Genomic DNA, 17,228 nt, shown 5'->3' with positions numbered 1-17,228 from the left:
CTTTTTCAAACTGCAGCTGGCTGCATCACCGGGCAAGTGTGACTGATTGGTGCAATTCCATTTGTGGAGGCAAACTCCCATCCCCTAACCATGAGATGAAAACCCACTTCAAGACTTGAGGCTACACTCTAGGCTGACATTTCAGCACACTATATTGTTGGAGGTGGCGCCTTTCAGATGAAATGATGAGATGATGAATTGATGCCCGGTCTGCCTATTCACATGAATGTGCCAACTCTGCCTCAGTTGCTAACACTCTTGCTTCTGAGTTACAAGGTTGTTAGTTACAGTCCAGGCAGGGCTTGAATATATTGGCTTCTTTTGGATGAGATGTTAAACTGACCTTCCAGCTCCCTCCTTGGTTAGGTGTAAGACATCTCCTGAATTGGAGATGAGCAGGGAAGTTATCCTGTTGTTTATCTCTCAGTCAACATCACAGTTTGACGAAGATGAGGAGATTCTTGCAAACATGTCACCATCAAAACAGATTGACTGACTTGTAAGCTGTTTAAAGGACTGTAGAGTCATAGAATCCCTACAGGGTAGAAAGAGGCCATTCAGCCCATCAATTTGCACCAACCCTCTGAAGAGCCTCTTACCCACGCCCACTCCCCTCACACCCTCCCATAACCCCACGCATTTACCATGGCTAATCTACCTAACTGATACTAAGGGACAATTTAGCATGACCTATTCACTTAACCTGCCCATCTTTGGAGTGTGGGAAGAAACCAGAGCACCCGGAGGAAGCCCACGCAGACACGGGGGGAATGTGCAAACTCCACACTTGAGGCTGGAATTGAACCTGGATCCCTGGCACTGTGAGGCAGCAGTGCTAACCACTGTGCCACATGTAATAAGTGATTGTACTTCAAAAGTAATTTATTAGCTGTGAAACACCCTGGACACCTGAAGAAGTGTAAGATGCAACTTAATGGTTATGTAAAGGAGCTATATCAATTTAAGCACCCATTTTATATCACTCCTGACTTTCATTTCCATTCAGTCCAATTAGTCCCAAAGTCAAATGTGCCTCCAGCACAAATTAACAAACTATTTATGTCAAAATGTGAGCTAACCATTAGGCAGACAACCTTAGTCATCACAATAGACCAATGCGTAATAAGTTTATTGCATCTTCATTGACTTCTATTGGATCTTGCTGCATTAAATCTTTATTGGAGAACAAACAGTGTTATAATAAAGTTAGCTATTTCTATATATGCTAAAATACAGAAGGATTGTAAATGTTGCACCTTGATCCATAAACAAAAGGATAAACTTGGTGATTCCAGGCCAGTCCATTTAACATTGATGCTGGGTAGCTTGTAAAAACAATAATCTGGGGAGAAATAACCCATACGAGCATTGATTAATAAAGGATAGTTAACATGGATTTATTAAAGGCAAATTTGATTGAGTGTTTTAATGAGGTAACAAAGAGGGTGGACAAGGACATTATAGTTGATGGTGTAAATATGGACTTTCAAAAGGCAATTTTCTTATATTCATTCATGAGATGTGGGTATCGCTGGCTGGCTTATTTGGCTATTTCATGACATAACAGATATTTGGCTTGTTTGCAAAATTGAAACCCATAGCATAAAAAGGAGCATTGGGTACAAAATTATCTAAGGGAGAGAAAGCAATGAGTTGTGAATGCTAGTTTATCAGAACAGAGGAATGTGTAAACTGGAGTTTGCATCTGGTTCAGTTCTGGGATTACTGCTGTTTTTAATTATATGTAATAACTCGGACTTGGAGGTACAGAGTACAATTTTGAAACTTGCAGGTGATATGAAACTCACAACTGTTGTAGATGGTGAAGAAGATATGAATAGACTGGTGGAATGGCCATCAGGGTGGATATAATTCAGTGCAGAATATTAAGGTCTATTTTAGTACAAGGATTGAGGTTGAAAATACCAGCAAAATGGTACTATTTTAAAGGAGTTGGAAGAACAGAGGGAGCTGGGTAGACAGTTGTGCACAATTCTCTGAAGATGTCAGGACAGATCAATAAAGCAATAAATACAGTGTGTAGATCCTGGACTTTATAAATAGAAAAATACAGCACCAAAGTCAACAAGTTGGGTAGGTTGGGTCCAGTGCCAGGCCTGGCACTTTAGGTGATCGTGAAGGCTTTGGAGAGGGTAAGGAGATTTAGTGAAATGGTTTTGGGGATGTGTGCTGACCGAAGTGTTATCCTCGGACCAGTGAAGGTTCAGAGATTTGATTCAGATCTTTAAAACCATGAAGAATAAAGAGATGTCTGAAAGGTGGAATACAAGATGGCACAGGTATAAGGTGATTGGTGTAAGTTTTAGGAGCAACGTGAAAAAAAACAAATTGATTCAATTGTAGCCTTTGAAAGGGAGTTGGATAAGTACTTGGACAAAAAGAATTGCAGGGTATAAAGAATAAAGGAGTGGGCTAAATTGGATTGTTGAAAGGAGCTGGTGCAGATTCGATGGATCGCCTTGCGTTCTGTACAATGTTATGATCTGATGAAATATTGTTGGGTATAAACTAATGAGTCATTTTTTTTTCAAATATTACCTTCCCATAGAGCCTTCAACAAGAAAAAAACCCATCCAATCTTAAAGACGTAATGGAAGAACTATTTAATCTGTTTCCGGGGGACAATGTGTTCATGGACCAGGGAGCAGACAGATGTAGGACATGTGCTGTTGTAGGAAATTCTGGCAATTTAAAAGGATCCAAATATGGACCATCGATAGACGCCAATGATTTAGTCATGAGGTAAGTTACTTGGTGTTAAAATTAGGATGTTGCCCACTTACTTGAAATGTGAAGTGCAAGTTCAGAATTCAAATAGAATATTGCTCATGATGCCATGCCTGCAGATAGAATTTCTCAAACCACCGTGCAAAGCTTTTCATTTAACTTAAGCAGTGAAAGGAGGAGAGATAGGAAATTGGAAGGACGACAAAAAAGAAAATACACAAACCTCTTAATAAATTGGACACTCAGCTCAACATCTACATGAAGGGAACATATTTAATACAATGTCCCTCTTGTGTGGCTCTCTGATGTTTGTTCACTTACCCTAGATTGGGCTTGCCAATTGCTAGTGATTGGAATCTGAGAGAAACTTTGTTCAGTTGGCACTCTCACCTCTGGATCAGAATGTGGAGCCACATTCCAAAATATGGAGCTCAACATTGTTGGATGTGACATTCCAGTGCAGCACTGAGAGAGTGCTACATTAGCAGAGAACCTGCTCTTCTGATGAGGCCAAATAGGGATCTTGAACACCCACCTGAGACAGGCATCTGGTTCAAGTAAGCAGTGAAGATCTCAATGCACTGTTTGTCAATTGGCAAGGAATTCTGTGTCCTTGTGTTTCTCCAGTAACTGAACAAAGTTATTTAACTGTTTAGTCATCGTGTTATTGCTTGTGAGGTCTTGCTTTGTGCAAAAATAGTTCCTGTGTTCTCCCGCAATTCAAAGTAATTCTCTTTTCTGTGAAATGCTTTGAGCTATTTCCTCACCTGAGATTAGGTAACACAGCAGATTGTCAGATTCTGGTGGTTCACCAGGTAATGTTGTGCAGTGAGGTTATACACCCGCAAGTTCCAGATTTCATTTGTACCATTGTGAGAGCTTGCTTTGTGCACCTTGCAATATGGGTTGATTTCTAAATGTGCATCATACTTGCATGGGGACCATGTGCCCTTCTAGTTTTAGCACAAATCCAGAATCAAACCTGAAGCCTTCCTAATCTGCATGGTTGAGTACTTTGCGGTGCACCTATTACTCAATGAAGCATTGTCAGAGTCTAGCTTTTTGTTTACTCCCAATTTCCTGCTCCCATTCTCCTTAAAGCATTGATTCGCAATGAGGTACTGTTTCACCAATGCCACTTATCTTTGAGTACCTCAACTAAGTGGCCAGTTTTCATCTACAAACCTCAGCAGGTCAATTCACTGCTGGGCACAATGGCAGCTACTGATATTTAGCACCCTAATGTACTAAAACACTCCAGGACACTTCACTGGCGTGTTATTTTACGCACCCTAATTGGAAGGCAGCAATGGGTGACAGCAGTGAAACACCTTGTACTGGTCCATTCACTGCAGCAGCCTAGTTACTCAGAGGTTCTGGATCCTCTCTGCTTCCAGGATTATGTGGAAGAAGCTGAGAGAATGTCAGCAGTTCACACCCTTCTTACACTGTAATTAGATTCCTTAGTGTGGATTTAGCTGTAAAAAGTGTGACCTCTGAGGACATTCCCAGCATAGTGTAATGCAGAGGAGTTTACATTACTCCTATTAAACACTGTGCCACACAAAACGTTATTAGGCCTGTTGTAATTTGCGTTTAAGAGATTGCTACATGATGGGTGGACTATTCCCATAATTTGTCCAAGAGTGTCCGTCTCCGACTGAGTCCCAGTGTCAATCTCTTCGGATGCATAGATGAATTTTCAGACCAGATTTTCTGCTACTCTAATAGAAAAAATGTGCAGGTATGGTTCACATCCTGAGTCTGGCGGGCAGGGTCTGATAGAGGCAGCAAGGCCAAGTCCACAGAAATCCTTTAAAGTAGGCACCACGATCAGCAGAGAGTTGAAGCATCCCCATTACACCTACCACAAATGTATCTGGAGCTCATTTTCTTCCCCCCCTCCCGATAATGTATTTACCTGGGGCTCTGCCGATGACTGGCAAGAGTGGTGAGGTTAAACCCTTGCTCCAAGCACTCAGATCCTGCGTGGATCAGCTGATGGGTGTGTTCACAGACATCTTCAGCCTTTCCTTACAACAGTCTGAGATCCCTAACTGCTTCAAGAAGACAACCATCATCCCAGTACCTAAAAAAACGAAGCAGCCTTAATGACTATCAGCCGGTGGTTCTGACATCCATCATTATCCAAAGTTAGTCATGGCATGAATCAATTCCAGCCTCCTGGACTACCTGGATCCACTATAGTTTACCTACCGCCGCAACTGGTCCATCGCGGTCACCATCTCCCTAGCCCTGCGTGCAATCCTGGAGCACCTGGATAACAAGGACACCTATTAATGATTTGGATGAGAATATAGGAGGCGTGGTTAGTAAGATTGCAGATGACACCAAGATTGGTGGCATTGTGGACAATGAAGGAGGTTATCTTGAATTGCAAAGGGATCTTGATCAATTGGGCCAGTGGGCAGATGAATGGCAGATGGAGTTTAATTTAAATAAATGCGAGTTGATGCATTTTGCTAGATTTAACCAGGGCAGGACTTACTCAGTTAATGGTAGGGCGTTGGGGAGAGTTACAGAACAGAGAGATCAAGGGATACAGGTTCATAGCTCCTTGAAAATGGAGTCACAGGTGGATAGAATGAACAAAGAACAAAGAAATTACAGCACAGGAACAAGTCCTTCGGCCCTCCAAGCCTGCACTGACCATGCTATCTGACTTAACCAAAACCCCTATCCTTCCGGGGGCCATATCCCTCTATTCCCATTCTATTCATGTATTTGTTCAAACACCTCTTCAAACTCATTATGGCATCTGCTTGCACTAGCTCTTCCGGCAACAAGTTCCAGCCACCCTCTGTGTAAAAAATCTGCCTCATACATCTCCTTTAAACCTTGCCTCTCACACCTTAAACCTAAGCCCCCTAGTAATTGACCGTTCTACCCTGTGAAAAAGCTTCTGACTATATACTCTGTCCGTGCCTCTCATAATCTTGTAGACTTATATTTCGTCACCCCTCAACCTCCGTCATTCCAGTGAGGACAAATCAAGTCTCTCCAACTGCTCCTCATCTCCGTTGCCCTCCATATCATGCAACATCCTAGTAAATCTTTTCTGTACCCTCTCCAAAGCCTCCACATCCTTCTGGTAGTGTGGCGACCAGAACTGAACATTATATTCCATGTGCGGCCTATCTAAGGTTCTATAAAGCTGCAACATGACTCGCCAATTTTTAAACTCAGTGCCCCAGCTGATGAAGGCAAGCATGCCGTATGCCTTCTTGACTATCTTCTCCATCTGTGTTCCACTTTATTGTACCTGTACAACCAAATCCGACTGCCTATCAATACTCTTAAGGTTTCTGCCATTTACTGTATATTTCCTAGCTGTATTAGACCTTCCAAAATGCATTATCTGACATTTGCCCGGATTAAATTCCATTTGCCATCTCTCCGCCCAAGTCTCCAATTGATCTATATCCTGCTGTATCCACTAATGTTTCTCATTGCTATCTGCAAATCCGCAAACATCCTAATCAATCCAGTTACATTTTCCTCCAAATCATTTATATATATTACAAACAGCGTAGTCCCAGCACTGATCCCTGAGGAACGTCACTTGTCACAGCCCTCCATTCAGAAATGCACGTTTCCACTGTTACCCTCTGTCTCCTTTGACCGAGCCAGTTTATATCCACCGTGCCTGCTCACCTCTGATCCATGTGACTTCATCTTCTGCACCAATCTGCCATGAGGGACTTGTCAAAGGCCTTACTGAAGCCCATATAGACAACATCCACTACCTTCATCAACCATCTTCGTCACTTCCTCAAAAAACTCGATCAAGCTCATGAGACACGACCTCCCCTTCACAAAACCATGTTGCCTCTCACTAATACGTCCACTTATTTCCAAGTGGGAATAAATCCTGTCTCGAAGAATTCTCTCCAATAATTTCCCTACCACTAATGTAAGGCTCACCGGCCTGTAATTACCTGGATTATTCTTGCTACCCTTCTTAAACAAAGGAACAACATTGGCTATTCTCCAATCCTCTGGGATTTCACCTGTTGCCAGTGAGGATACAAAGATTTTTCTCAATGCCCCAGCAATTTCCTCCCTTGCCTCTCTCAGTATTCTGGGGTATATCCCATCAGGCCCTGGGGACTTGTCTACCTTAATGTTTCTCAAGAATCCCAATACCTCCTCCTTTTTGTTCTCAACATGACTCAAACTATCTACACACCCTTTCCCAGACTCATCTTCCACCAAGTCCTTCTCTTTGTTGAATACTGATGCAAAGTACTCATTTAATAACTTGCCCATTTCCTCTGGCTCCATGCATAGATTCCCTCCCTTGTCCTTGAGTGGGCCAACTCTCTCCTTGGCTATCCTCTTGCTCTTTATATATGTATAAAAAGCCTTGGGATTATCCTTAATCCTGCTGGCTCATGCTTTTTCATGACCTCTTTTAGCCCTCCTTACTTCTTGCTTAATTTTCTTTCTATCTTCCTTGCATTCCTCACTTGCTTTGTGTGTTCCCAGTGTTGAAGAAGGCATTTGACATGCTTGGTTTCATTGGTCAGAACATTGAATATAGGAGTTGGGACATCTTGTTGAAGTTGTACAAGACATTGGTAAGGCCACACTTGGTATATTGTATAAAGTTCTGGTCACCCTATTATAGAAAGGTTATTATTAAACTAGAAAGAGTGTAGAAAAGATTTACTAGGATGCTACCAAGACTTGATGGTTTGAGTTATAAGGAGAGGCTGGATAGACTGGGATTTTTTTCTCTGGAGCGTAGGAGGAAGAGGGGCGATCTTATAGAAGTCTATATAATAATGAGGGGCATAGATCAACTGGATAGTCAATGCCTTTCCCAAAGGTAAGGGAGTCTAAAACTAGAGGGCATAGGTTTAAGGTGAGAGGGGAGAAATACGAAAGGGTCCAGAGGGGCAATTTTTTCACACAGAGGGTGGTGAATGTCTGGAATAAGCTGCCAGAGGTTGTGGTAGAGGCAGGTACAATTTGTCTTTTAAAAAGCATTTAGACACTTACATGGGTAAGATGGGTATAGAGGGATATGGGCCAAATGCAGGACTAACTTAGGGGTTTTAAAAAAATGTGCGGCATGGACAAGTTAGCCCAAAGGGCCTATTTTCAAGCTGTAAACCTCTATGACTCTTTGTCAGACTCCTATTTATTGGCTACAGCTAAGTCTTCAACACCATTATTTCCATGAAATCCATCTCCGAACTCTGTGGCTTGGGCCGTGGCATCTCCTTTTGTGGCTGGATCCTGAACTTCCCAACTCACAGACCATAATCAGTAAGGATAGGCAACATCACCTCCTCCACGATCATCCTCAACACCAGCACCTCAGAAGGCTGTGTCCTCAGCCCCCTACTGTACTCCTTACACACCTATGACCGTGTGGCCAAATTCCCCCCCATTTTGATTTTCAAGTTTGCTGATGACACCACCGTAGTGGGTCACATGTCAAACAATGATGAGATAGAGTACAGGAGTGAGATAGAGAACCTGGTGAACTGGTGTGGCAACAATATTCTCTCCCTCATTGTCAACAAAACGAAGGAGATGTCATCAATTTCAGGAAGCGTAAAAGAGAACATGCCTCTATCTACATCAATGGGGACGACGTAGAAAGGGTCGAGAGCTTCAAGGTTTTAGGTGTCCAGATCACCAACAACCTGTCCTGGTCCTCTGATGCTGACAGTATAGATAAGAAAGCTCATCAATGCCTCTACTTTCTCAGAAGACTAAGGAAATTTGGCATGTCAGCTACAACTCTCATCAACTTTTACAGATGCACCATAGAAAGCATTCTTTCTGGTTGCCCAAGACCACAAAAAATCATGAATGTAGCCCAATCCATTACGCAAAACAGCCTCCCATCCATTGACTCTGTCTACACTTCCCACTGCCTCAGCAAAGCAGCCAGCATAATTAAGCAGCAAAGCAGCCAGCATAACTATGAAGAGAGGCTGAATAGACTGGGTCTGTACTCGTTGGGAGATCTTATAGAGACGTATAAGATAATGAAGGGGATGGATAGGGTAGAGGTAGAGAGATTCTTCCCGCTCAGAAAGGATAGCAGGACTAGAGGGCACAGCCTCAAGATAAGGGGGGAACAGTTTAGAACGGAGTTGAGGATGAACTTCTTCACTCAAAGGATGGTGAATCTCTGGAATTCTCTGCCCGTTGAAGTGGTGGAGGCTACCTCGCTAAATATATTTAAGACACGGGTAGATAGGTTTTTGGTAGGCAAGGGAATTAAGGGTTATGGGGAGAAAGCGGGAAAGTGGAACTGATCCACTTCAGATCAGCCATGATCTTATTGAATGGCAGGGCAGGCTCGAAGGGTTAGATGGCCTACTCCTGCTCCTATTTCTTATGTTCTTATGTTCTTAAGGACCCTACGCACCCCAGACATTCTCTCTTCCACTTTCTTCCATCGGGAAAAGATACAAAAGTCTCAGGTCACATACCAACTGACTAAAGGACAGCTTCTTCCCTGCCACTGTCAGACTTTTGAATGGACTTGCCTTGCATTAAGTTAATCTTTCTCTACACCCTAGCTATGACTGTAACACTACATTTTGCACTCTCTCGTTTCCTTCTCTATGAATGGTGTGCTTTGTATAGCGTAGAAGAAACAATACTTTTCACCATATGTTAATACATATGACAATAAATCAAATCAAATCAAAAAGCCAGAGCCCACCTCACCCCAAGCGGCTTGGGGGACCCTACCTGTACCATACCAACCCGTGTCAGGGCAGTGCCAGGCTATTGCCTGGCCACATCCTTCTTCCCCAGGGGCTATGCTCATCTTTATGCCCCGGGGAGGGTGGGGATGGCGGGGGGGGCCGAATTCCCTCGATACGTTCATGTCTGGGTGAACCTGTGATGAGATTTGAAGTCATGCTTTGGAGGGAATATCTGGTGAGGGGAGTGATTAATTACATTTAAGTGTATTATGATTAAGTTCACATCCCTCGTGTGCATGAAGCTGGTTATGTTGCCAGCGAGGGAGGCGGGGGGAGGCGGGTGATGAAAATTGAGATCGCAATCTTGCCAGCAAGATACATCGTTTCTAGGCTTTGCTCGATCTTGAACCCCAGCCGCCATTCCCGCAGAAGGAGAGCGGGTTTTTAAGACCACCCCAGAACTGGAATTGTTTTACACTCACTTAATGTCCTGCTGTCTTCTGACATCTCATTTTCCTTTCCCTGTCTCCTGTTCTCATAGGATGAATGAGGCACAAACCTCTGGCTACGAGACGGACGTGGGTACTAAAACTACTCATCACTTCATGTACCCTGAGAGTGCTCAGAATCTCCCGAGCGACGTGTCCTTGGTCCTGATCCCATTTAAAGTGTTAGACATGAAGTGGCTAATCAGTGCCTTCACCACGGGCCAAATTACTCAGTGAGTCAATAGCTGAATTAGATTTGTAACTCCATGGTGGTCAATTTCCCTCCATGTTATATTTACATTTGTTTTGTTTTCCAGCTCTACTGAATGGAAGGCAACAACACAATTAGAATCATAGAGTTCCTGTAGTGCAAAAGGAGGCCATTCGGCCCATTGGGCCTGCACCGACAATCCCACCCAGGCTTACCCCATAGCCTCACATATTTAATCTGCTAATTCTCCTGGCACCAAAGGTGGAACTTTCCAGCCTCACTTGCCCCAAAATTGAAAAATACCACCTAAGGTCATCGGACCTTTGCATGGTCTGCATGGTTCACTCTCTCTATCACCAATGAACAATGGCAGCAGGGTCAACCAGCTACAAGATGTACAACAGGAACTCACCAAGGTTCCTTATGCAGAAGCTTCCAAACCCATGATCGCTACCACTGAGAAGAACAAGGGCAACAGACACATAGGATCATTGCCACCTAGAAGTTCCCCTCCAAGCCACACACCATCCTGATTTGGAAATATGTTACCGTTCCTTCACTGTCGCTGGGTCAAAATCTTGGGACTTCATCCCTAATAGCACTGTGGGGGTGCCTATACCACCTGGACTGCAGCAGTTCAAGAAGGCACCTTCTCAAGGACAATTAGGGGTGGGCAATAAATACTGGCCTAGCCAGCAATGACCACATCCCATGAATGAATATATTAAAACAAGTGCCCATTGGACACAAAAATTCAATGAAAGTAAAGGATAAGTTAATATGTTATTCAAGAATTTTCAATGCACTGTAGGTCAGCAATTAACAACATATATGCAAGTTGGTCAATGCGATACAATTAGACATCAGATTGTTTTGATAAAATTGTTATATTCTCTTTAACTTTGTGGTCAGAATGAGTTGAATTAATGACATTTTTTACATTTTATTTTATGAACAGCACTTATGCACCAGTGTTAAGTAAGATCAATGCGGATAAAGACAAGGTGAGTTGGAGTTTTGTTCTCTGTATTTAGTTGGGAATGTGCAGATGGAAGATCTTTGGTGACTGGCTGAGACCACACTTACATTATAGTTGGAACATTCTTACCAACACTGGAGTTCTAGTGCCCACTTCCAGATCCAAGCTTTGTGGCATCCTGGAAAAATCCTACCAAACACTGATATTGAATGTATTTTTTGTACATTTTAAAAATCACACTGTAATATAGTGATTATGGGCTGGATTTTCATCCTAGCGATGGTTATTGGTAGTTAGGGATTGGTAAACAGGACATCTGTCCAGCTTATTGCACTCAGAAGCATAAAGGAGCAAAAAATGCATTATTCAATGCATGAGGCCGAAGTGCCTCTTCTGCACGGTCGATTCTATGTTCTATGTCTAACTTCTTCTTGAAATTTTCAGGTATTGATCTATAGCCCGCATTTTTTTAAGTATGTTCATGACAACTGGAATGAGCGCCATGGAAGGTACTGCTCGACTGGAATGCTGGTCATAGCTTTTGCACTTCACGTTTGTGATGAGGTAAATGTGGCTTCTGGTGCATCACACGCATTATGAAGAAAAGTAATAAAACCCTTGTATTGCTCATTTGGTAAATATACCACCAACTGTTGGACAGCCACGTGGATTCGAATATAGAAGAGGGAGGAGTGTTCTGATTGGGATGTTTAACATGTTGAAGGTAGTCGGCTGGGTAGAATGAAAGAAGTTATTTTTCCTGACGAGAGAATCAAGGACAAAGAGTTGCAATCTTAAAATTGAAGTCAAGTCGTTAGGAATGAAATTAGGGAACACTTCAATCATGCAGTATGTCATGTAAATCCAGAATTCTGTACTCCAAATGGTTGTGTTTGCTCTGACAAAAAGGTCTACCAAGAGTAATATTGATTAGGCAAAGGTATCAAGGGATATGGAAGCAAAATACGTAAATGAAAGTTGGGTTCAGATCAGTTATGAATGACAGAGTAGGCTCAAGGGGATGAATGGTCTATCCCTATTCCTATGTTCCTGGATGAAGAATACTCAATCCCAGGGTTGTATACAAAGGACTGCTAATCTCAGTGAAATAATTGGCCTCAGTGCCCCTGATTAAGCAAGTTGAAAATTTGCAGTACTTATTCTCCTGTGATGTTTCTTTGCTGGAAATGGCCTGTGTGGATATCACACCAATTCAGGATCAAGCTGTGTGACCCAACTCATCCCTCCACCATCTACCAGGGTAGTCTCACCCTTGTAACCTCAAGTAACTGCCAAAAGGGGGAATAAAAGGGGAGAAAATTTGGACTTACTTTTCATGTGCAGCTTCACTTTTAGCAGATGTGCTGCCTCTTGCTTTGCAGGTGAGCGTTTATGGATTTGGAGCCGACAGCTTAGGAAATTGGCACCATTACTGGGAGAAGAATGCTGGCGCAGGAGCCTTCAAAGGGACAGGCGTTCATAATGGAAACTTCGAAGCCAATGTCACTAAGTCGCTTGCCAATATTGGTAAAATAAAATTCTTTCAAGGTGGTTGACCGTGAAAAGACTGTGCGTGGGTGCCAGATGAGGATCATGCACCTTGTAAATATCATCATGTTTAATGAAATAATGAATGGTTGAACGAGGAAATTTAATGCTGCTTTGGAAACTCAAAAGATCAGCTCCTAATCAACTGTATAGTTACCCAAATGAAAAGTCAAATTGCTTCTACTCTCTTCCAATGATGTGCCTTAATTCCAATCTTACCAAACAATGCCTTGCTGATTTTTTTTTGTCCCTATTTTAGCAAGTATCTTTGATCTGTTGAGCATGTTTCTCAATCCAGGCTAATTAATACCAAATTATGAGGATTTTCACAAGCTGTGGACTTGTATCGATCAGAAGAAACTACCTTAGATTCACTTCATGTCTCCAGCTTTAGCCCGAAGATCATTTCTGCAGTTGGGAGCGAGTTAGGATGGTGAGAATTTGGCTGCCATATTTAGTATTAAAATATTACCCATAGGAACCATAAGTTTTGAGTTCAGCAGGTGTGATCATCTAGTCAGCTTTTCATTGTTCTGGTTTCATCCAGGCACAGCCAAAACAACCCATAGTAAACTCATTCATAGTGATGAGAGTTTTGGAACATGAACAAAATAGTTTCCAGAGGAAAGAAGCTGAACAATTTACTGAATTGGTGAGGGCTTTAAATGGATTGTGAGGATTTGAGCATGATGATTGACAGAATGGAGTTGATCAATTTTCTTCCTACAATGCCATGTTATATTTAAAAAGAGAGAATTTTTACTGTAGAAAGAGGCTGACAATGAATGCAGTGTTGTCAGCACGACACTCAATATGACACTGTAATTTAGTTAAACTTATGCCTAGGAGTTCCTCAGAATGGCCAAGTGTATAAAAAATGTATCTCCGTCAGGAAAATAAGAAAGCTTGCAAATTTCATCGTTGGCCTGTGCTGAGTTAACTAATTTAAGTAGAATGATGGGCGCCAGACAACAAAAGAGAAACACAGGTCTAGATATATATTTCAATCACTGTCCAGTTACCCCTCCTTCAACTTACCTATATGCAGACATTGGCTGTGATTCCAGTATGGGTGAATAGCCTGCTATGCTCACTGCCCAGACTCTGCACTTGGATGAGCTTAACTAGAGTGTCCAGCATCACGGAATCCTATCCCAGCAAGTGCCTGTACCATTCGGGGAAGAGAAGGGGAAGAAATGAGTGGATGTGAAATGGAAGAAAGCAACACCAGTCCTCGTGGCAGCTCCCCAGTGCCAATACCTTTAAATAAATGTTGCTGTCTTCATGAGGAACTAAATGTTAAATACTTTCTCGTTTGCCTACAAATTGCACTGAAAGTCACTACCGTACCGTACATCCAATGCGAGGAGCCACCTCCGCCATCAAAATCTTCATCTGTTCTTCTTGTTCACTAAATCCATGGACCTTTTAAGCCCCATTACATTGGCATTCTGAAAGAACACCAATATCAACCAGTGAAGTACTTAACTGCTATTAAATTTCGTGCTGAGCTATATTTATTGGGGGTGATGCGGATATAATTGGTTATCATCCCTGTTATGGTGCATTTCTGAAATGAATTGGCCAAACCTATTTCCATTCTGATTGATTGTTGCGTATGGTGCATGGTGGGGTGTATCAATAGGAATATACTCCATGCTGACCTTGTCTGAGACGAGTATGAATAAATCGTCAAGAGTTCCTGCTCCTGATGCGGTGCTGGCAAGTGAACTCTTGTGGCCGTTGGTTAGAGATTGGATCAGATTCAGCCGTGTTGCACCTCCACCCACCCCCTATTGTCAAAGTAGCTTGTCTGCATTCACTATTGAAACTTGTCAAATGAAGAATGGCTGCTTGAATCCTCTGAAAAATACACTGCAGAAATCACCACCTCTCCCAAAAAACTGTCAAGTCAGTTGACATCCACCAACGTACTAATCAGTCTTTCTCTCTCTTGCTGAAGAGGGTCATGTGGGAGCTGACTAAATAGTTCCAACAGACATTTTATAGAACTGAACCTGAGGCAGGAGAATGTTCCACATTGACAATGAAAGTTGAAAAACACTTCCTCTTATTCTGAACCCTGGACTCCTGAAAAGAGACAAATCCAAAGGATTGGTTGAAGAGACCAAATTGCCTTAAACAGGCAATGATTAGTTTTGTAGAGCAGCAGCCAATCAGAGAGGGGAAGAAATGTCTGACTGTTTTATCAGCCATCGGGTAGTTACAAAAGTAGCTAAGCTGAAGTCAGAGCAAAAGGTACTTGAAGAATGAAGTTCAAATTAATGTACGTCAGCGTTGTTGTGTTTGCATGTGTACATGAAGTATAAAAATGTTTCTTTTGTGTATATTAGCTTATCTCAGGAATGGAATATATGTGACAATGGACCTCAATTAAAATGGGCTGTTCTCACCTTAACGTGAGGTCGGCACATTTATGCATAGGATCCACATTATTGCTGCCCCTCACTGGCACTTGGGAAGTGTGCCAAAGGGCAGATAATACCTCGCAAACTCTACCCCAGAGTATGTCATATAACGGAATGTGAGGATAAAAGGGATAATTCCTGCCATCCCACTCCTCCTTTCAGGGTTCCCACTCCATGGGAATCCATGTCGAATTTGCAGCAATGTTGGCCTGATTTTCCAAACCTCATTCCTCTCAAGTAGATGTCATGAGGAATTTGGAGTTAGCCCTACAGATCTAGGAAGTGGGAAGTTCTTAACTATATGTAGCCAAATGAATTGATGAAATGGAAGGATGTTGCCAATTTATTGGCCCCTGAGTAAATATGGGGTACTATTGATGCACAAAATTTTTTCAATGAAATGTATGTTGCTGGTAACTTTATATGACTTTAGTGGTTCCAATTACTTGTTTCTGAACTGAAGACTTTCAAATAGTTTCTTTCCAGCCCAAACAAGCACTAAAGTAAAAGCAAAATATTGTGAATGCTGGAGATCTGAAATAAAAATAGAAAAACTAACACAAGTTGGTTGAAGGGCCCCAGTCACTCAAGGGTCCGGATTTTTGAAGAGTTAAAATAAGTTGAAGGAGAAAGTTCTGAACTCTTTACACAGTTCCTAACTTTTTTTTAAATCTCATCATAGTAGAGTTGCAATATCCATAATGCATGGACTCCAGCCTGGCCTTAGCTTCTTTAGATAATGGGTGGGATTTTCTGGCCATGCTTGCCCCAAGATCGGAAAATCCCCCCCCCCAAGTTCAATGGATCTTTTCATGGCCCTGTCCCACCCACTATGGTTCCCATGGCAGGCAGGACAAGAAAATTTTGCCCTGAATCTGGCCTATTGTGACACTTAATTCAAGACTAAAGCAGTTAAATCTTCCACAGCACTGACCTGTACCGACCATGACAGTTCCAAATTTTATCTTTGTTTGGTACTCAATGAAGATGATCTCAGCAGTTCAGTAGCGGAGATACTAGAGATAGCTTCCCTGACCCTAAGACAAATAAAGGATCAGCAAGAATCCTGATTGTGATCAGTGTTCAGCTGATCCCACTGTAGGGTCTGTGCACTATTGACAATAAAAACAGTAAAAAGTCTGACAACACCAGGTTTTAGTCCAACCTATTTATTTGATAATATACTCGCAAGCTTTCGGGGTTAGCCCCTTCGTCATTCACCTGACGAAGGGGCTAACCCGAAAGCTTGCGAGTATATTATCAAATAAATAGGTTGGACTAAAACCTGGTGTTGTCAGACTTTTTACTGTGTTTACGCCAGTCCAACGCCGGCATACCCACATCATCACTACTGACAACGCAGTAAATAACAGACTGACACACACATGAGGACTATGAATGAATCACCGTATATCAATTGGCAGTCCTCTGTGAGGTTGTACCCAATTAAGATAATGGTGTAAAACAGGCAATATCAGTTCAGCTACCCAAGGCTTGACTTCTGATTGTCATTTCCACTGAAATTGACGGAAAATTTGGGACATTTTTGTAATGGGAGGCTGAAACTATAATGTCCGTTATATAACAGTAAATTCCAATTTGGGACATTTGTGTAATGGGAGGCTGAGACTATAATGTGTGTTATATGACTCTAAATTCCAATTTTCCCCATTGTCTTTTGTGGGAAGAAAATTGGAAAGCATAGTTTATATTTTTATCGTTTTTTTACTTGTATAATAGGTGAATAGGATGATAATTTTACAGAGAACTTTTGAAATCACGTGATGCATTGAAAAAAATAATTGTGCCTTTTAGTTAATTCAATGTCATTCTGCATCAATACTGGAGACAAAATTGTGGCTTAAGATTTGGAGAGAAAACATAAAAGAGATAAAGAATACAGAACTCTTTTATTCAATCTTTTCTTTAAAGTTATTTTTCTACTCTTTAACCTTTGCCTTGTGTCTCCCCTTGCTGTACCCATCAGAAGGTTTGACAAATGTTGCTCTGAAATTAGCCTTGAGACCAGACTGGGAGTAACAAACCCTCTTCAATTTCTTCCAAAAGTGCCTGTAACTCCCTCTCTGGTTTGGATGTGATCTCATGATCCAATCAATCAGAGTTTCC

General features: G+C 42.1%; 1 protein-coding gene across 1 annotated transcript in view; it reads left to right on the top strand.

Annotated features, from left to right (window-relative positions):
• The window catches only part of LOC145346813 (CMP-N-acetylneuraminate-beta-galactosamide-alpha-2,3-sialyltransferase 1-like), a 32,150-nt gene extending 15,933 nt beyond the window's left edge, over window positions 1-16,217 (top strand). Inside the window, exons 2-6 of the mRNA XM_080194570.1 lie at window positions 2,570-2,763; window positions 9,988-10,167; window positions 11,104-11,149; window positions 11,569-11,688; window positions 12,507-16,217. Of these exons, the coding sequence (XP_080050696.1) occupies window positions 2,570-2,763; window positions 9,988-10,167; window positions 11,104-11,149; window positions 11,569-11,688; window positions 12,507-12,680 (714 nt within the window). The 3' untranslated portion in view covers window positions 12,681-16,217. The remainder of the gene's footprint in view (window positions 1-2,569; window positions 2,764-9,987; window positions 10,168-11,103; window positions 11,150-11,568; window positions 11,689-12,506) is intronic.
• Window positions 16,218-17,228: the final 1,011 nt, after the last annotated feature.

The sequence above is a fragment of the Carcharhinus amblyrhynchos genome, chromosome 8 (assembly GCF_965287045.1).
Source record: "Carcharhinus amblyrhynchos chromosome 8, sCarAmb.v2.hapA, whole genome shotgun sequence".
NCBI classification, from domain to species: Eukaryota; Metazoa; Chordata; class Chondrichthyes; order Carcharhiniformes; family Carcharhinidae; genus Carcharhinus; species Carcharhinus amblyrhynchos.
Note: the sequence above shows the minus strand (reverse complement) of the source record. Positions and strands in the feature narration are given on the sequence as shown.